Source organism: Pistacia vera, unplaced genomic scaffold (assembly GCF_008641045.1).
Source record: "Pistacia vera cultivar Batoury unplaced genomic scaffold, PisVer_v2 Contig101, whole genome shotgun sequence".
NCBI lineage: Eukaryota > Viridiplantae > Streptophyta > Magnoliopsida > Sapindales > Anacardiaceae > Pistacia > Pistacia vera.
The window spans coordinates 190,458-211,138 of NW_022195039.1; the positions used below are offsets into that span (position 1 = coordinate 190,458).

The following is a 20,681-nucleotide window of genomic DNA, read 5'->3' on the forward strand; positions in this document are numbered from 1 at the left end:
AATATCACCTCTTCTTATTGTACACTAGCTCATAAGGATTGACATTCTTACGAAGTTCAACTCTTGTTTTATCTTGGCCCCAATTTCATTTAGTGCTTCTCCAATCTTGAATTTAACATCGAAAGGAACTTTAGGGCACTTTCCAACTTCTCCCTTTATACCCGCTAGATACATTTCACTCGATAAATTCCTCCACCTCTAATTATCTTGCCACAGTAAAGACATGTAATATCTTCTTCCCATTTTCATCCACACTCTCATTAACAGGTGCCCATGCTAATCATTGTTCCTCGAAAAGTTTGTGAACATCATGGAAGCAGATTGTTGACAAGACCCAGATGATGACTCTCAAGCGACAGGCTGTAAAATCAAAAATATATGTAAGCTAATGTAGTGAACTAACTGAAATGAAGCAAACAAACTTACAAATACAAGTCCAATACCCCTATTTAAAATCTGACATGTCCATATACCCCTATTTAAATCCTAGAAGAAACTGATATCAATAGAAGAATCAAAATACAAATCCATTATCCATATACCCCTATAAAATCTGAAAAGCAAGCTAGATTGTCCTTTAGGTTTAGGGTCACTATCATCACCACTCGTTAGCATTTAGTTGCAGTATTTTATAATGTTGTTCTATTTTATTTGTCAAAGGGGGAGTGGGGAAGACGAGACAATCTATTAAGCCTCATCAGGAGGTTGGGCGACAAGACAAGCACTAGAACTGAGATTGCTAGAAAGACGAATGGCACACCTCCTTAATCACTTATGGAAGATAACAAAATATAACTACAAGAATCATCATCACAAATGAGTATGAGTGTTTGAATCAAACAAGGGCAAGGAAATAATGTGGAACAACTGGCTAAACTTGTCTCGGTACAACTCTTATTTGGGGTTCAAATTATTACATGTGTTCAACACTTCAACTCACTTTACATCAGCATCCAAATGAAGTCAATCAACGGCAATATAAACTGCAAACTTGCAAAGTATAAACTATAAACTATAAACTATAAAGTAAAGTATAAACATTGTGTAAAAACTAAAAATGAAAATACAAATCAATACCTGTTGGTGAGAACTGAAGATGAGCTGCCGTTGGCCGTTGGAGAGGTGGAGCTCGACGGTGATGATGAACAGTTGAAGACTGAAGTAATGACAGAGCAGAAATACAGATTGCAGAAGAGAAGAAGAGATCGCAACTGCCCACGTTCGTCAGTCTTGAGCAAGAAGAAGATGACAACGGCGGTGTAGCTTCTTGATCGACGTGACAGAAGAACAGAGCAGATCGATGGTGAAGAGAGGACTGAGAACAGATCGCGCGGTACCCCAACAGCCCAGCTGACGACGAGCTATACAGTGACGGTGAAGGCTAATGCGACGAGATTCGAAGATGAATTGGGAAGGGGAGACTCGTGGATGATGAAAAAAATTGAAAATGCAAATGGTTTTCAGAGTTTTCAGACGAAAGAGAGGGAAGAAGTAGCGTGAAAATGTCAAATGGGGGGAAATGTTGATACTGTATAAGTGAAGACAAGTCAAGTGTTTACTGTTTTTATATTATTAAATTTAATATTTTAATTTTTTAAATTTTGTATTATGTGCATGACCCGGTTTTCATTAAAGTCACCGGTTGGACCGGCGGGTGTACAGAACCCCGGTCCAACGCGGGTCAAACTGGACAGAAGTATTCTACCGGTTATAAACGTCAACGGCCCGGTTGCCTGGCCGGGGTCCCGGTTGAACTGGTTGAACCGGCCGGCCGGGCCGGGTTTTAAAACATTGTTTTGAACAAATCTTTCAAAATATTTTTTCAGCCATATAATAGGTTGATCAGTTGCAGCAATATATATAAGCTAACTGTTCGTATATACATCCGAATTATAACGCCAAGTAGTATCCATATAGTTTATTTGAGTTTGATGTTTTCTATTTCCATGTTGATTAATATGTTTATTAGCATGCCTTTTTAAAGTACTAGTACTAGTACTTACCTAAATCAACTTTATAATATTTCCATAGTATTTGCCTCTCTTTCTTGACTTGAACGCCATTTTCTGTCTCGTAAAACTTGTCGAAATGCGCCAAACGTTGATGTGTGTCTGTCTTCGTTTCGACGGCAGTTGATGAACCCGCCTCAGCTTGAGATGAAGTTGAATGAGAACGACGATTACGAGGCGACTTTTAGACCATCGGGAGCGTTGGAATCAGGGGCATATTTGAGGTGTATCAGATTCTAAGAATGGGAAAGCGGGACTATTTGAATCTTTTCTTGCATTTATGTTAGTAAAATCAGCAGGACTAGGATAGGATAATAGTTTTCTTCATCATGTAATTGATGGGAGAGAAATATCTATCCATTATAGTTGAAAAAAAAAATGATGTAGAAGAAATAAAAATTAAAGAAAGAGAATTGGAATTGGAATTTGGAAATATGAATAAAAATTGCAAAAACTAATAAAAATTAAAATATGAGCAAATTGATAACAAAGAGATTAAGAGAATAAATGAATAATTGGAGATTAGAGATTAGAAAATATGGAGAATGAGAGAATTTGAGTTGTGAGAAAAATGTGAGAGTTTAGGGCTATTTATAGAAAAAAAATGGGAAAAGAAAATAACGAAAAAGACCCTCCATAGCTATAAAACGGCTATATTTCAAGGGTAAATAGGTAATTTGAAAAAACAAATAAAAATTTCTATTTTTTTTATTTTTTCGGCCAACCGCGGGTCAACCCGACGAGTTGGCGTTGGTGTATAACATCCAACCCGCGGTTGACAACAGCCAGCTCGCGGGTGGCGGTCCTTCTTTAGAAAGGACAAAACAGCAACAACCGCGGGTTGGCAGATTGCCATTTTGCAACCCGGCCCGCTGGGGGTTGCTGCCGGGTTGGGTTCAACCCGGCCGCCTTATTGGCAGTCCGGGTTCAACCCTCTTCATTGCGGATTGGGTTAGGGGTGACCCGCTAACCCGACCCTTTGTTCCACCTCTAATCTCAACTAATCTATGAGGTTTATTGAAAACTCTATAAGTACAAAGGACCAGGTAAGCTAAAAGGTTCTTTGTATGTAGTCCGAGGTTTGAACACAGAAACTCAATAAAGAAAAAAAACCTTTGACTGTGGTCAACCCTTTAAGGTTTGTTAGAGCTTATTTTTGCTTCTGCCTTGGAAGTTAAAGCATGTCAAATTGTTATTTTCAAATGCTTGGTTAATAATAATTTTATCTGGATCCTGTAACAAGCAGTGCAGTAATCCTTGTGATGACAAGCAGGATTGCAACTTGGGAGAAATGAAGCAGAACCTCACATGCTACTACACACTGAAGTTAGTTTTTTATCCATTTCCAAGATTTTATTCATTTCTTCAGAAGAAAACAATAAAAGTACAATAAAGATAGGTAATGGTAGCTCAGTACAAACGACAAAATCTAGTATTTTAAAAGGCCACTATAGCCAATACCAGAACCAGAAGGCAGAAGTGGGAGTCGAGTCATGCACCAAGAAAACAATTTTTACTTACTGCAGACCCACAAAGTCACTATCACGAAAGAAACTAGGAATTAAAATACTCTTGTTTTCCCAATGTTGTCCCAGAATGATTCCTATGGATTAGTTTATTTAAATGGAGACCCACATTGTGAGAAGTCCATGATATACTAATGTTTGGAATCCTATAGGGTGTTAGTTGCTAATTGATTTCTGGATATTTTCCTTAATGTACATCTCAATATAGGAGTAATTACGGGAACCTATTATCTTCAATGGAAGATATTATGTGGGACTACCTGCTTACACACATGGCTAACCAGAATTATGAGCTTGAATGCACTTCAACTTCAAAGATTAACTAATTTAGATGACGGTAGGTTGATACTTTGGTCCGTGAAGAAGGGCTGGCCACTGTAGGTGTGAGTTTGTCACGAGATGCTAATGGAAAACAGAAGCTGACGAGTTACGTGATATGCGGACCACATCAATTCATTTCAACCATTTTTAATGAGAGAGACACTGTAGAATGAAACTCGCATGTAGTTTGTCTTACCAACTCTGTTGAAAATTAATTGCTGTTTAAAATAAAACCAACCTTGAAAATAAGAAAAAAGGCCATTTGCATTCTACTGACAGAACTATAGATTGATGAACTCGCACTTCAACTAATCTCACTCATAGGACCTTGGAACCATCGAATAATAGTTTTAGTAGTTATCTTTATTATAATAGAAGAGAGATCAAATATAGAATCTTAAGTAATATATTCAAGAGTTCTAACAACCATTCTAATAACGTTAGTCATTATTATTGGTTGGCAGAAATGAAAACAAATGCATATTCATAAACCATGGCTTGTAAGAAACCATTTGCCACGTGGTGAAGGTGTAATTATAAAACTACTTGCAGTTTGTTAGGTATATCCCATAAAAACAGAATAGTGGGGTGGGTGGCTACTGGTATATCCAATGTATCATAACTTCCAACTTTTTGCTAAGGAATTTGAACTTTTATAAACTATATATGTCAATTAACCATAATCTACTACATAATAAGAAATTTCTTAATGAGTATTATCTAATAGTGTCTACATGATATCTGCATATTCTTCTTACTTTCCTTTTGCTTAGAATTAAAAACGGGAAACTGACCTGACTACGGTTGGAATATAATAGAATTTTTGGCGTTACAACCACATCCCTCTCTATATATACTGAAACAAAGACTCCGTCTTTGGACTCTTTAATTTACAAGTACATCAATCCACCCCACTTTTGTCCAATGGATGAATTATGGACAAGTCTCAGAAGAACTCAGGTAAATTCTTCTACTTTAGTCTTTGCCTACCTTACCTCTGGCTTCTTAACATCCTGGTTTAAAATTCAGTCTGGTGTCTTGCATTTCTTTTGTTGGTTGATTCATGTCTCACTGCTCTTTTAAAGAAACAAAAAATCTTTTATAATTCAGTCCACACAATCTCTTTCCAGGTACTTAATATCATCGGATTACTCGGGTGTACTTGTTTTGTTGAACACAAATGGAGTTGAGAGTAGAAAAAGGGCCCATGATTTGGTGTCCTTTCAGTATCCGGCTATAAGTTGTAGAGTCACAGTGCTTCGTTGGAAGATTTTGGCGGAGTTGGTGATGGAACTACATCAAACACAAAGGCTTTTAAGGCTGCAATAGACCATTTGAGCCAGTTCGCAACAGTTGGCGGGTCCAAATCTATATCTCTCCGGAAAGTGGTTGACCGGAAGCTTCAATTCACCAGCCATTTTACTTTGTATCTTCACAAGGACGTGGTCTTCTTGGTTCTCAGGTCAGTAAACAACATTTCAAAGTCTTAGCCCATAAGAAAACAGTTCATCTAACTAGATGTCTAATATGACACCCGCATTTTGTGGGGAGGTTGGAATTGGATGGATCACACATACCATAATTTTCAAGGAAAAATGATTGAGTAAATCTAATAGAAACCGGAAAGCACTGTTTTAAGCCGTTAAAGTGAAACGGCTTAATTGTAATTACTACCATGATCTTCAGTTATTCTAGCAAGCTTACCTAGTCTTAACGTTTCTGCATTCAATTGTGGCGGTGAAGATGCTTTTCAAGGACTTTTCTGCGTTCAATATGATGATTTTTAATTTAATTTTGGTATCTAACAGTAAAAACTCTTAGGCACACTTAGAATGGCTGTACTTCTTAATTATAGTTGATTCGAGACGTATATTCAGCATCCTTAAGAGCTATGATATTGATGAAAATGATCTGCTTGACATTTTTATTCAATTCTGTTCATGATTTGTGACAATTTATCAATTGGATTAGGATGAAAGGGAATGGCCCCTATTGAACCTTTGCCATCATATGGTCGAGGAAGGGATAATGCTGAAGGTGGAAGGTATAGCGCCTAATTTTTGGAACCAACCTTACTGATGTGTCATAACAGGTACAGATCACTGCATAATCACAATTGAATTTCCAAAAGTACTTGGGATTGTTGATAATGGAGTTTTATTTCCTTTCAGGGGACAATGGAACTATTAATGGTCCGGGTGAACCCTGGTGGACAAAATTCCGTGCAAAACAGCTGGAGTATACCCGGCCTTACCTTATTGAAATCTTGTACTCTGAGATGTTCAGATATCCAGTCTCACATTGATCAACTCTCCATCCTGGAATATTCACCCTACTTATTGCAGGTTTCTCTTTTGCTTGCTTATTCTTGTTTCTAAGATTGTGTTGAAAAAACAAGAGAAATAAAGAATGTAAGACAGATATTGATCCATATTTTTGCAGCAATGTCATTGTTCAAGGCATAACAATCCTAGCACCAGTGACATCTCCAAACACTGATGGCATACATCCAGGTGAGAATCAAGAAAGTACCATAACCGCTTTAAAGAGTTGTAGTAACACTGAGTTAAAACATTTCATTGGTTTCAGATTCTTGCACAAATACCCGAATTGAGGATTGTTACATTGTCTCCGGAGATGATTGTGTAGCAGTTAAAAGTGGTTGGGACGAGTAGGAATTTCATTTGGGATGCCAACAAAGCAGCTGTTATCCGGGACTAACATGCATTTCTCCATTCAGTGCGGTGATTGCTCTGGGTAGTGAGATGTTGGTGGATTGAAGATGTCAGGGCAGAAGACATCACAGCCATTCATTCTGAATTGGGGTTAGAATCAAATCTGCTGTAGGAGAGGAGGCTTTGTAAAGGACATATACGTCCGAGGGAGACTTGAAAACCATGAAATGGGTATTTTGGATGACAGGCAATTACGGTGATCATCCTGATAATAAATATGATCCTAAAGCACTTCCTGTGATTCAAAATATCAATTATCGTGATATCGTTGCTGAGAATGTAACAATGGCTGCTAAATTGGAGGGAATTCCGGTGACAAATTTTCTGAAATTGTATATCTAATGCGACATTGGACTATCAGCAAAGCCAAGAAACTACAATGGGACTGTACAGATGTTGAAGGGATTTCAAGTGGCGTGACTCCTAAACCATGTGAGATGTTGCCGGATCAAGGGCCAGAGAAGATCAAACAATGCAATTTTCCTGAAGATAGTTGCCTATTGATAACCTTAAATTACGCACTTGTTACTACAAGAAGTAGTTTTGATACAGATTGATCTGTCAACATAGGGAAACTTCTACCTGCAAAAAGTTGATTAAAATTGAATATCTAAAATCCATATAAAGGATGGAATGTTTCTCAGTTTTAGCACTTGCAACCACATTTTGTTTCTTGGGAAGTCAGTAAACTACATTGGAAAAAGCAAACAACAAAATAATGGTAGATATCCAAACCACACAGAGATACAGGCAAACAGGTCATTATATTAACTCAAAAAGGTTCTAATAAGAGAGAAGTCAGATCCATGAACAATATATCCACAATATTTGCTTGAAGTGCTAAAATTCCAAACTAGTAATACTTGGAGAGAAGTTTTCTGCCAGTTTCTTATCAAACTCAGTTCAAGCAGCTTTTAGCAGATTTGTTAAGTACCTAAACTAACATGCAATTGTCCTCCTGACCATACTTTTAAATCCCCAACCCTCAGAGAAGTTATTGTACAGCTCCTTACACATTACCTAACTCCAGCCTTAAGGGACAAGAAAACAAACTCCAATGCTGTTCCTATTCCTATCCACTCTAGGGAAGAGTGATGGACCATCGTATTAGGGGAAAAGAGGTTATTTTGTATGAATTTCTACAGCACAAGCAAAGGATGCTCCTAAGAAGTTGGGTCTGGGTTGAACTTCACCGACTCCCTCCAGATGAGCTCCTTGATGTGATCTTCAGTACATGACGAATGCTCAAAATCAAAGTTGAAAGGCCTGGGGCAGACAGGCTCATCATTGATATCATGAAGAGTCGCCAAATATGGGTGACAAAGTGCCCCATCAACTGCAAACAGATGAAAAAGAATTAGTATATGAAAAACTTTTAATAGGTTAGACAGGGAGGAAAAAAAAATGATGTGCTGGAAATCTGTATCTTTCCTCGCACCTGTAATACGTTTGTTGGGATCAAAGACAAGCATCTTCTCTAGCAGATCAACAGCCCCTGCAGAATTATTGGGAAATCTAGTAGAGAAATTTTGCTTCCTGCACTGTGGAAGCTGTCTAACATATCTTCGGGCATTATCACTTCGGAGAAATCCAAGGCTGGCGTCATCAGGTGAGCCTATTAACTTTAACACAAGAAGAAAAAAAACACAGGGATGATGTCATAAGCATGAACACTGAGAAGAAAAAGAATTTTACTCTGTTCTTACTACCAGAATGACAGCATTCAATATATAAATATATATATCTTCCATGAATGAAAAGAATAGATTAGGAAGGTTCTGCCAGAATCGAATATAAGCCATAACAAGCACAAGAGACCTAAAGAATCAGCAAAGATGTCTGGTCTTGGATTCAAGAATGGCAGTATGATATAATCTGTAACTGACTATCAAAACTAAGTCCACCCAGGCATTCCACCTCACCTAGAAAGTTATATACTTCAACAGCAATTAAAGTTATTTTGTGTTAACAGGTGCAAAACCTTACCAAAGGGGAATTCCCTCTAGAGTGTAACCAAAAGTGAACTATTTCAGAGTCTTTATCTGTGTTTAAATGTGTCTCTTTTGAGTGTTTTTGTGTAGAGTCTTAGAAATGGTTCAGCAACTTCTAAACTGGGGTGGTGCCTTTTGATTTAGGTTATAACTCACCAGTAATTATGAGCTACTGTAGATTGTGTAGAACAGCAGCAAAGAAATTTCATAGCTTTAGTTTAAAAAAACCTTACCAACCCCCATAATCATACCTCAGTGATAAGTCTGAGCTGATGGACATAATCTTTCCCAGGAAACAAAGGTTCTCTGGTCATAATTTCACCAAGTATGCAACCAACAGACCATATATCAATTGCAGCAGTGTATTCTGTACAATTGAGGAGCAACTCTGGTGCTCGGTACCAACGAGTGACAACATACTCAGTCATAAAATCTGTTTCAGATGTCGTCCTTGCCAACCCAAAGTCTCCAATTTTTAGGTCACAATTGGCATTGAGAAGCAAGTTGCTTGGCTTAAGATCACGGTGCAGGACACTGGCTGAGTGTACATATTTCAGCCCTCGTAACAACTGATATAAGAAGTACTGCAAAAGTTTTGTGAAACTCAATGTCAAGCTCGGTTTCAAATCCAGCATATTCTAGAAACAAGTCAATGTACTCCCACATCTAAAAACTACATAGGTAGAATAAATGTCCGGTGCAGAAATACAAAATTCTGAAAAATAGATAATTTTCCACACTAGGACTTAGAAATCATCCCTTAGTCCACATCTTAATCAGAAAAACAGGGGAATAGTCTAGATTTTGCTGACACTCAAGACATGGTCATTCAAGATTTTGTCGACATTCTTCAACGATTCTATCACTTTAATTATCATGTAAAACACGTGGGAGACATGTGGATTCCAATGTTAATTTATTTAGCCTTAATGGTGAATTAGAGTAATGCTAGGCACTTTTTTAAAACCTAGCTTGGTTTAATTAGGACCTGTAAGCTTCACTGGGTCGGATTTAGATTTTTCCTGTTCACCCAAAACCTTGGAATTTGGGATGATGATCGGCAAACAATTGAAGGTTGGAATGTTAGGGCTTTTAAAGATAAAGTGGTAGTGAGTGCAACGGTGGTGACGGAGTTGATTTTCGGTGAGTGAATAGACCGAAAATCCAAAAAAATAGGTAGTGACAACAACTGGCTATTGTCGGCGATTTGCGAGGCTAACGGGGGTAGGGTTAGGTAGGTTTTGGTCGGGAGGAAAATGAGATTATTTTTAGGGTGATAGGGAGGGTTGTCAATGCCAACATCGGTGAGATCTGACCTGGAACACCGACGTCGGCGTCGATGAGATCTGGTCGAAATTGAACCTATTTCGACCAGATCTTAGGTAGATTTTCAAGGGAATGGGCTCAAGGGACGATTGGGGTTGCATTTAGGGTGTCGCTGCCGGATTTGGGGTGTGTTTGCTAAATTTTAAACCTAGAGGGACTTAACTATAATTTTTAGGGGTGTATTTGCTAAATTTTAAAAGTTTTGTCTGCCAACCCAGGACTCGGTAACTTTGTTGGGTTTCACCTTAGGTTGGGTTTTAAAAATATTAATGCTAGGTCCACAGCCCAGTCTTCGATGTGGCAACTCGTCATTGGTCAATTCGCAAAATGGGTTCCGTCTGCCCATTTGTGAGCTAACCAATGACGAATTGTCACGTTAGGGGTTGTAAGAGAAGGTTGTGGACCTAGTATTATTAGGCGAATTATTATTAGACCGCTTATCTTTTACTTTTGTTTTAACTTTGTACCCGAATTCAAGTCATCTTGAAATCTAAAACTCTCTATAAAAGAGAGATTTATGTATATTCTAAGGAGAGAAAATAATTAATAATATTTTTGGTTGTAAAAGTTCATTCTCTCGAAATCTTTATTGTTTATTTTCTGAGATATTTAACTACATACTCGAGGTAGGTTTTAAGAAAAATTATTCAAACAATTAAAAGATTCAGAGGAAGTTTATCCATGTATGAACTTGTTCTTTAAAACTAGAATATGTATTTTCTCTCGAATTAATAACTTTGGTTTATCACTGTTATTATGAGGGACGTAAATATAATTATTAATTGTCATAATAATATCATTGATATTATGAAGATTGTAGATGGAATGAAGACTTCAAATGGAAGAATGAAGAGCGAAGAAAGAGTTGATTGAAATATTTTTTCGGGTTTTCACTTTTAATGACCCGGTTTAGGCCTCTGGCCAATTCGATCGACAGTTTGCTACTGTTTTGCCGGTCCAATCACGGGTCACTTCGGGTTAATTGACATAGCTGGGTTTACTGAATGTCTGAAACGGTGAAGGCTCGGTTCCCAATCTAACCAATCAAACCGATCGGGCTAGACTAGGTTTTAAAACATTGGTTTTAATGTGATTTGGTGATTTAAATTTAGAGATAATTTTAAAAATTAAAGTAGTTGGTATTTCAAATATATAGAGTTACCACATCAGTTTGTAGAGAATGGTTTATATATGTACTATTACTCAATGTATTATATACTCTATATCATTGTTTTAAAACCCATCCGGTTGAACCAGGACCTAGGGCTTTCATCGGGCCAAATTACCTGTTTCATTATTTACTAAAAACTTTAGAAATTGGGATGATGATCGACAAACAATTGAAGGTCGGGATGTCAGAGCTTTTGAAGAAAAAATGTCAGTGAGTGCAATGGTGGCGACGAAGTTGATTTCCGATGAGTGAATCGATCGAAAATCGAAAAAATAGGTGGCGGCAACAATCGACTTTTGCTGACGATTGGCAAGGCTAACAGGGGTGGGGTGAGGTGGGTTTTGGTCAGAAGGTAGAGGGGCATATTTTTTGTGTGATGGGGAGGGTTGTCAACGCTAGCGTTGGTGGGATCTAGCATGGAATGTCGACGTTGGTATAAGTGAGATCTAGCCGAAATCGGATCTTGGGTAGATTTTCTGGGGAATGGGCTCAAGGGATGATTTGGATTGCATTTGGCGTGTTGTTACTGCCAACCAATCGACCGCGGATTTGTATTTGGGGTGTGCTAAATTTTAAACCTTTAGGGACTTAATTAATTTTTAGGGGTATATTTGTTAACTTTTTTTCACCCGATCAACTTGAGACCCGGCAACTTTACCGGGTTTCACCCCAGATTGGTTATTAAAACATTGACTCAAAAGTATTATATACTCTATATGATTATAAAAAGAAATTGAAAAAAAAAAAAAAAACTCCTAAAAATATCAAACACCCCTTACAAAATTATTAAAACCCTTTATTAAAGAGAGATTTAATACTTTTCAAATTAAGCGATCTAAAATGATAAAACACTAGGGGTGCGTTCGGTGCAATGCACTAGTTTAGAATCTAGACTAGGTTTTTCGTATTGGATTAAAATGAAATTGTATTGGATGAAATTTAATTCTGTTGTGTGTTTGTTTGGTTCGACAAATTAATTGTATAATTAATTATTTAAATATAAATGCTAAATACTTAAAAAATGAATCATTAAACCGTTTAAATATTCTTAAATATTATTTTCACACTTACCAAAAAATGTCCCATTTGCTTCCTTAACTAAACGTGTCTCTTGTTCCTTGAAAAAGATAAGCTCTTGACATTTTGATGAGACTTAATCAATTTCTTTCCTCCACTTGAGAGTATCATTTACTTTTAGTGTGTGTTTGATTCAGATAATGTTGTATTATAGGGAATATTATATTAATGAAAATGTATATTACCTTGAAAATTATTGAGAATGTTTAAGGAAATGTGTTTGGTTGGTTGAAATAAATTGGTGGGTATATTATGTAATTTACTAAATTATTCTCTTTAAATATTAATATAATATTATTTTTATTATTATTTTTTGAATAATTCTTTTAACCCCCTATGTTTGGCATATTGCTAAAACACCCAAACTACCAAAAAAAGTTTAAAACTTAACAAAAACACCCCAAGCCACTGTCGGTTGCTTGCCACCACCACCAACGACGTCAAATGTGGCCGTAACGGCGTACGATCAGTCGAATCTGACCGGTCGTGCATCGATATGGCCATCTCTGGTCAAATCCATCATGGATCTAGCTGGAAATGACTAGATCTATAGCTAGAACTGGCCATCGTTAATGACCAAAGCTCTGACCGTCTAGTCGTTAACGGCCAAAAGTCGTAGATCTAGCTGAAAACGGTCAGAATAGATCTGGCCATTTTTTGCTAGATCTAAAGCCATCCTATCGTTTTCGGCTATCAATACGGTTAGAAACGGCCATATCAGTGCATGACGATCATTTTCAACGATTTCAGACGACGATCGACGATGGTTTGCCAGTTGTCGACGGTGGTCCTGGGTGCCTACAATTTGTTTTAAATATGAGAGTATTATTATCCATAAACTTAATTAAATAGGGGTAAAATTGTAGTGGCAGATTAATGAAAATTAATTTCAAAATAAGGGCATTATTGTCCAAAAAATTTATTAATAAAGGATAAATTCGTAACAAAAATAAGATCACCAAGTAATCTTAAAATACTTAAGAAAATTGAGGTAATTCTACATTACCAGAAGTAACTACTATTGGTTTTAGAAGATTATCGGAATCTTATATTACTTGACAACTAAATGTGGTGATCAAGTAATAAAATATACATTATCTCAGTAATTGGGGATTACCCCTAACCAAACACGCCCCTAAAAAAATATGTTCCTAAAATTTCAAAGTTATTATTAATCATATTAATCCATCCTCATTTTTCGAGTTTATTTCTTGTATTTACTCATTCATTTATTTATGTCGCTTAATATATAAAATATTATTAAAGTATAGTATTATTCGAGGAAGAATATTTCGAACAAAGCTGAATAATTTATATAAGAAAGCAAAATTATGTTAAATTAAATCATATAATTGGAGAAAATGAGATGATAAATCACACTGGAGACACTACTGTTCCTCATTCTAAGCCATGCACATCATTCTCTATTACCACTCCAGGAGACAAGCTGGTTTGACGGATCTTTGAGATCCTGCTTGAATCATAAAAGTGATTGCCTCTCACTTTCATGGCAGCTCTTTGTTGCGTAAGCTAATATTGATGGTTGCTAAGGTGAGTAACTCAAGAAAAAGAACAATAATGCTCATGGTTGGTTTCATGGCCATTCACCTCTGATATATTAATTAGAATGTTTGTAAAACTAGTTAGTTTCACCATATTTTAAATATTTACATAATCTCAACTACCAACATGACAAAATCCTCAAATTTCAAATCAGAATCGTATATAATTTCCTTTCTTATAGCCTATCTTATGTACAATACCAACAGTCAAATTCCTTGTATTCAATGAATGATCTCAACTAAATTACCAATGATTGAAACAAATGTAAATTTATTAAATTCTGAATGATAAATCATTATCATATATAATTACCTTCATTGTCTTCTCACTAAAACAAAATAGAACAAAATGATTCTAGTTCTCTTGCCCCCAATAAGATAATAGGATCAAATATACCCCAAAATTTCGCAGGTTGACAAATAGTTAGTTAAGTATCCTTGCAAGAAGTGAACTATAAGCCAAGAAAAAAAAAATCAATAAAACCATTTGACTTCATGTTCATTTCCATCTTCTCTTTCTTCTTCATAAGTTCAAGTGACTCAAATAAGCAAGTTTGAAATACTTGAGGGTATTTCACCAGAAGTTGATTTCCATAGAAGTCAATGGATTCTATAGATGTCATAGCACCAATGGTTTCAAAAATTCTTCCAATAAGAGAATTGTATGACAAATTCAATGATTGCAATGCTTTAAGATTTGTCATTTCAACAGGAATCTCTCCTAAAAAATTGTTTTTGGAAAGGTTTATACTTTGATAGAATCGATTAACACTTTTTATTTCAAAAATTTGGAAGGTGGGTTTGTTTAGTATGACTTCTTTCAGCAAAGTTTGTTAAGAGTGAAACTTATGAAAATATGTTTTTATGAAAAATTTGTTAATTATTTGGTTAAAATCAATGTACTCATACAAAAATAAATCAAATCAAAATTATAAAATAGATAAAGGGTACTTTTGGAATTTGAACACTTTAAATAAGTTCAAAAAGAGTTTATGGGTTTGAACTTCTTCTGTAAGTTGTAGAAATAACTTATTAAAAATACCAATGTTTTAAAAACCAACCTGGGACAAAACCTGGCAAGCTGGCCGGGTCCCAGGTCGATTGGTTTAACCAGTTGAACCAGCTAGTTCAACCGGTAATGTCATCATGTTAACGTTAGCATGATGACGTCAGCACGTTACTATTCATAGAATGCAAAGTTGCAAAATTTGAATCCAAATCATAAACTCCTGAATAAAAAGACCTTAGCAAAGCATCATCAAACACCATTACATCAATAATACAACAAATTACAAATCAAAATAACAAAATAAAGGAAGAAATTCAAGAAATCACATAATATAATAGTTTTTAACTTCTTTCAACACTTCAATATTCTAACAAAAAATCATTTTCACCCAATGGTCTTCAATCCATCATTCCATCCTCAATTAAAATTCACAATTCACACATCATCCCATAGATGATCGTCATCATTAGTAACATCGGCAATATCATCTACAAAAAAATTTAGCAAAAAAGGAAAACCATAAGTTAAATCTTCTCATTAAAACTAATTGAATATAAAGTAGCTATTACCAAATTGAAATTGCTTAAAAAATTGAAAACAACCTTCTGAAGCATCAGTTGAGTCATAATAAGAAGGGTGATCACCACCATCTATAGGAATAACTCCTTCTCCATATAATGATTGTTCCAATTCATCATAATTAAGCTCACCAACCTCCTCTTCCTCATCAACCATCCACCATTCAGTTTTATCAATACTCTCATAATCAACAAGATTATAAGTAATTTTCTTGTAACGACTCCTGAAATAACAGAATTAAATGTTCAAATCATTACCAATAAAGACATCAATAAGAATAACAAAATGAAGAAGGCTTTATACCTATTTTGCAAACGTAAGTTATAATGAGTGAAAACCAAATCATTCAATTGTGGATACTCCAATCTGTTCCTCTTTTTAGTATGTATGCATTCAAAAACACTCCAATTTTGCTCACATCCAGAAGAGGCCGAAGTTTGACTTAGAATTTTGATTGCAAACTTTTGCAAATTTGGAGCACTAAACCCAAATGCCCTCCACTATTCATCTAATTGAGAATAAAGTATAAATTGCGTAAGAAATAAACACAATTTCATAACTTAAAAATTAGACTTAAAAAGTTAATATTTAATAACTATTACATACCTGGCCATGTAGTTTTACAAGTTTGAAGAGCAAGCTCACGAGAAAAGCTTTCTAGACGGTCTCGATATAATCTACTCTGCTCCAGTAACGTTGTCTTGCTCATTTTGAATGCACTTACTTTATTTTCAATAGTGTCAAAGAAACCATACATGACCTCAGGTTTTTTGGAAAAAGTATCACCGTCATATTTAAAAGCAGGATTCAAATAATATGCTGTTGCATGGATATCACGACGCAACATCCTATCCCAACGCATCTTAATAATTGTTGTATAAGGCTTATACAAACTTTTCTTATTCTTAAACAGCTTCTTGATCTCCATCCTCGTTCTGTACATGCCATCATACACATATCCTATTGAAGGCCTCTCATCTGAGTCTACAATTCGGAGCATACGCATCAGTGGACTCACAACTTTGGTAATTATACTAATGTCATCCCAGAATCAGTTATCTAGAACTATGGAAATAAAGGCTTTGCCTTTATTAGTTTTTGCATATCGAGACTCCACAAAAGTTATATTTGTCATTGTAGATTGCAAGTCATGTTTGTACTGATATAGGCTGCTCAATGCAATGAAGGTTGTGGCAAAACGGGTTACACTTGGGCATATAATTTCTGTCCAACCCTATTCAAGTGATAGACAATAGATGTTAGTACTTAGTAAATTATTAAAAAATGTACATATATAATATGATTTGACAATGTAAATTATAAACATATGAGGTAAAGGTATATAACCTGTTTTTTCCTTAGCAAAGCTAGCACAAAGGAATGATTATACACAAACTTTGTAACCTCAGATGCACGTTTCGAAAGGTTAACTATGTGACTCATCTTAGCTATGTCTTTCAACATCAAATTAATGCAATGTGCTACACAAGGAGACCAAGTAATGCTGCTATATTTTTCAGACAACATTCTTCTAGCAGCTTTATAATTTGCTCCATTGTCAGTGACAAGATGGACAATATTGTTTGGTCCGACCCATAAAGCTATTTCCTCAAACAAGTTGAACAATGTTGTAGCATCTTTTACAACATCTGAAGCATCCACTGATTTCACAAAACACACTCCTTTAGGACAGTACACTAGAAAATTAATCAGCGACCTATGTGAATTATCTGTCCAACCATCAGTCATTAAAGTACATCCAACATCTTCCCAAGTTTTCTTGTAACCATCAACAAGTAACTGCACTTCTTTCCTAGCATCCCTCAATAAATTTACACACAAATTATTATATGTTGGGATTTTATACCCAGGACAAATTGCAGTTATAGCATCCACCATAGGTTGAAAATAAATTGAATTAATAACATTAATTGGGATGTAAGAATCATAAAATAACCTTGCAACAGCCATGTCCGCTCTCTACTTAGCTTCTTTTTCGGCTAAAACACTCTTAATTGAGGGCTGAGACCTAGGCTTAGTCCTCGGAGCAAAATAGTCACCTATCCCAATATATCTTTTTCTCTTACTGCTTGAAGTTGAAGTTAGAGCTGGACATGGAGAAACCTCTTCACACTCTTGATCTTCATCTAACATATCATCCTCAAATTGTTGTACACTAGCTCTATAAGGATTGACATTCTTACGAAGTTCAACTTTTTGTTTATTCTTGGCCCCAATTTCATTTAGTGCTTCTTCAATCTTGAATTTAACATTGAAATGAACTTTAGAGCACTTTCCAACTTCTCCCTTTATACTCGCAAGATGCAGTTTCACTCGATAAATTCCTCCACCTCTGATTATCTTGCCATAGTAAGTACATGTTAATATCTTCTTCCCATTTTCATCCACGCTCTCATTAACATGTCCCCATGCTATATCATTTCTTCCTCGAAAAAGTTTGTGAAACATCCATGGAATTAGATTGTTGACAAGACCCAAATGATGACATATTCTTTGTCTTTAATGTTGATCTCTAACCTAGTGATACAAATAGCAAATAAGTTAGTAATAATTAATAATTAACCCTTATTACTACATAATCATGCATTGTGGCAATTAACCTCAATCAACCAAATACTCATGCATTGTAAATATGCATTATTAATAATTAACCCTTGTTACTACATAATCACGCATTGTGGCAATTAACCTCAATCAACCAAATACTCATGCATTGTAAATATACATCATTAGTAATTAACCCTTATTACTACATAATCATTGAGTCACCCATCGCTTCTAGAACTTTAAGGTTTGGTTTGGGTAGTTTAATTTGACCCTGACATTGAGATATAGCCACCATTGCACTTTAAATTATTTAAAACAACTCGGTTTGTTATTTTGATAAATATTTTCATGACAGTAACAAGAGTTTGAAATTTAGCATAAGAAATTTGTAGTTGACCTTAATACTAGGTACAAGTGGGGCGAAGAGGGTTTTGAGTTTTGACTTGATTGTGCATAGAGTAGATAGTGGAGTTTGATGGTATAGGGAGAATATTATAGGGGAAAAAGTTGGTGGTTTGTTTAGAAAAGAACCTGAGGCTGAATAATCAATCCCGCTGGCTTTGCTTCAGAATGGTTCCCTCTTTAGCTGTCTTAACTCTCATTGAGGATTAGATAGAGCACGCAGCTTTATTAAGAGAAATGTTTAATTAAATACCAGCTAATTGATACACTTTTGTTATTGTCAATGGATTAGATAATTATGGCATCTTGTAATAAATGAATTTAGATTTGTATAAATTAATATTTGCTTTTCCTGTCAAAAAACATAACATAAATCATTGAATATGAACTGGTATTGGACACTCACTTGAATCCTTGGAATTGGCCTAAGGTTCATGAAGAAGGTTGCTCTAAGACGAATACTCTTTGGAAGATTGTTACTTCTTTCTGACGATCCCTTATCAATCTTATTACTCTCCCCTGCAATGTTTCATTGTGGATATGTCTAAGCTAATTTATAAGTTATAATAATATTTCAAAAATGCATGAATGGGATCCGACTATGGAAAGAAGCAAGAATTTAAATTATACAAACTCATATCATTCATCATCAAACTTCAATAACATAATTTTATATATTAATTAATTATATATAGCTCAACATATTTTTTATTAAGATATCAAGACAACCCTGCTTGAGTCACTTCCAGCATAACATCATTGATTGTCTACAAAATCACAATGCCACAAAATTTAGATTTGTTGATTTCTCGCTATGGACATTTTCTGGGAATAGTGGAATGTACATCAGTAAGGTAATACCGTGACAGTTACCTGGTGCTAGTGAAGATGAGTTGTCGTTGACAATTGAGTTGACCGTCGGAGAGGTGCAGCTCGGTTGTGAATAGTGCAACTATGAAAAGCTGAGATTCAAGCAATGTGAGGGGAAGACGCGATAGTTCCTGGGCAAGAAGAAGACGAGATCGACTGTGTAGCTCTGAGAAGATTGACGACGATGGATGAGCAACGTAGATCGATGGTGAAGAAGAGTGTGAGAGGACAAAGAAGATTGCGAAATGGGAGGAGATACGTGGTACCCTAACTGACAATGAAGTAAGCAGTTGACGGTGAAGGCTGAAGCAACGAGATTCGACGGTGAAGGGGAGACTCCGATGGAAGAATGAAGATTTCAGATTTTCAGTTTCAAACGACTTTCAGACCAAAGTGTGGGAAATGCCGTGAAAATAGAAAGGGGGGGGGTTGTTGATATTTGCTTTGGGATAGGGGGCTTTTACTGTTTTAGAATTTAGAGTTTAATTTAAAATTTTTAATTTTATAAATTAGCTGACCCAGTTTTTTTAAAAATAACGGTTGGATTGGCGGGTACTACAGTGCACCGGTCCAATCGTGGGTGTAAGCGGGCAGACTGATACAAGCGGTTTTGAGCCTCACTCGGCCGGCTCACTAGCCGGGTCCCGGTTCAACCGGCATGGCCTGGCCGGGTTTTAAAACAATGAAAAATACTTTAAACATTTTGGAGATACAAGCATGTAATCTAAATAAATTTCAAATTTTAAGACTTGAGCTGTCAGACTTAGACTTATTAGTTAATCCACTAAGCATACATAATTAAGACTAATAATAAACAATTATAAAATTGAGACTTTTATCATCAAAAAGTTTATAGCCATTGTGTTACATATAAAGCAGTAGTACCCTTCGGCCAACCCCAAAATCAATCCAAAAAAGAATAATAACCTGCCATGGCAACATGAGGAATTCAATTAATGACAATTAAATAATAATAATAAAAGAAAGATTTTTATCGGTAAAAGAGTTTTAAGTGTTATTTATCATGACGAGAACCACTAATATTTTTCTTTAGAATTTTATGATTTATATTTCTTGGTAGCAATAATACAAAGCACTAAATAAGTCAAATATATGATGTATTAGTTTGAACAAAGGATCGATTAAAGAAAATAAACAACTAAAGAAGGAAACACAAATTCAGAATGAAAGATGAATGAAGGAAAAAGAGACGGAAATTAGATTCACGGAGAAATATGAATGTATTAATGATTTTCCCCTTGCTTTACATGTTAATTATAAGTGTGTTTATATACACTTTAGAATGTAATCTTGTATAATCAAAGTTGCAGATATTGTGGGATGCAGATTGCAGGTTTGAATTAATCTGCTGAACTAGTCTTCTGATTCTAGGGAGAGAAATTTGCACTTCCATTTAAGGTAGTTTTGAGCTCAGTCAACATCCCCCCACAAGTTGACGGTGCGGAACAAACTGTCAGCTTGGACCTTAACAACTTGAATCGTGTAGATGAGAGACCTTTAGTAAAGATATCTGC

General features: G+C 35.7%; 2 protein-coding genes and 1 pseudogene across 2 annotated transcripts; 1 reads left to right on the top strand and 2 right to left on the bottom strand.

Annotated features, from left to right (window-relative positions):
- Positions 1–4,784: 4,784 nt before the first annotated feature.
- On the top strand, positions 4,785–7,132 carry LOC116107739 (annotated as a pseudogene).
- A 360-nt stretch (positions 7,133–7,492) lies between these two features.
- Positions 7,493–9,232, bottom strand: LOC116111084 (mitogen-activated protein kinase homolog MMK2-like). The gene is made up of 3 exons (XM_031397315.1): positions 8,834–9,232; positions 8,030–8,213; positions 7,493–7,927 (listed from the first exon to the last, which is right to left on the bottom strand). Exons 1-3 carry the CDS (start codon positions 9,215–9,217, stop codon positions 7,755–7,757), a joined length of 741 nt encoding a protein of 246 aa, XP_031253175.1. The 5' UTR covers positions 9,218–9,232; the 3' UTR covers positions 7,493–7,754.
- Positions 9,233–15,162: 5,930 nt separating this feature from the next.
- On the bottom strand, positions 15,163–17,277 carry LOC116107835. Its single transcript, XM_031394142.1, has 4 exons — positions 16,703–17,277; positions 16,062–16,340; positions 15,330–15,529; positions 15,163–15,215 (listed from the first exon to the last, which is right to left on the bottom strand). The coding sequence occupies exons 1-4, from the start codon at positions 17,275–17,277 to the stop codon at positions 15,163–15,165; spliced, it is 1,107 nt and encodes a 368-aa protein (XP_031250002.1).
- Positions 17,278–20,681: the final 3,404 nt, after the last annotated feature.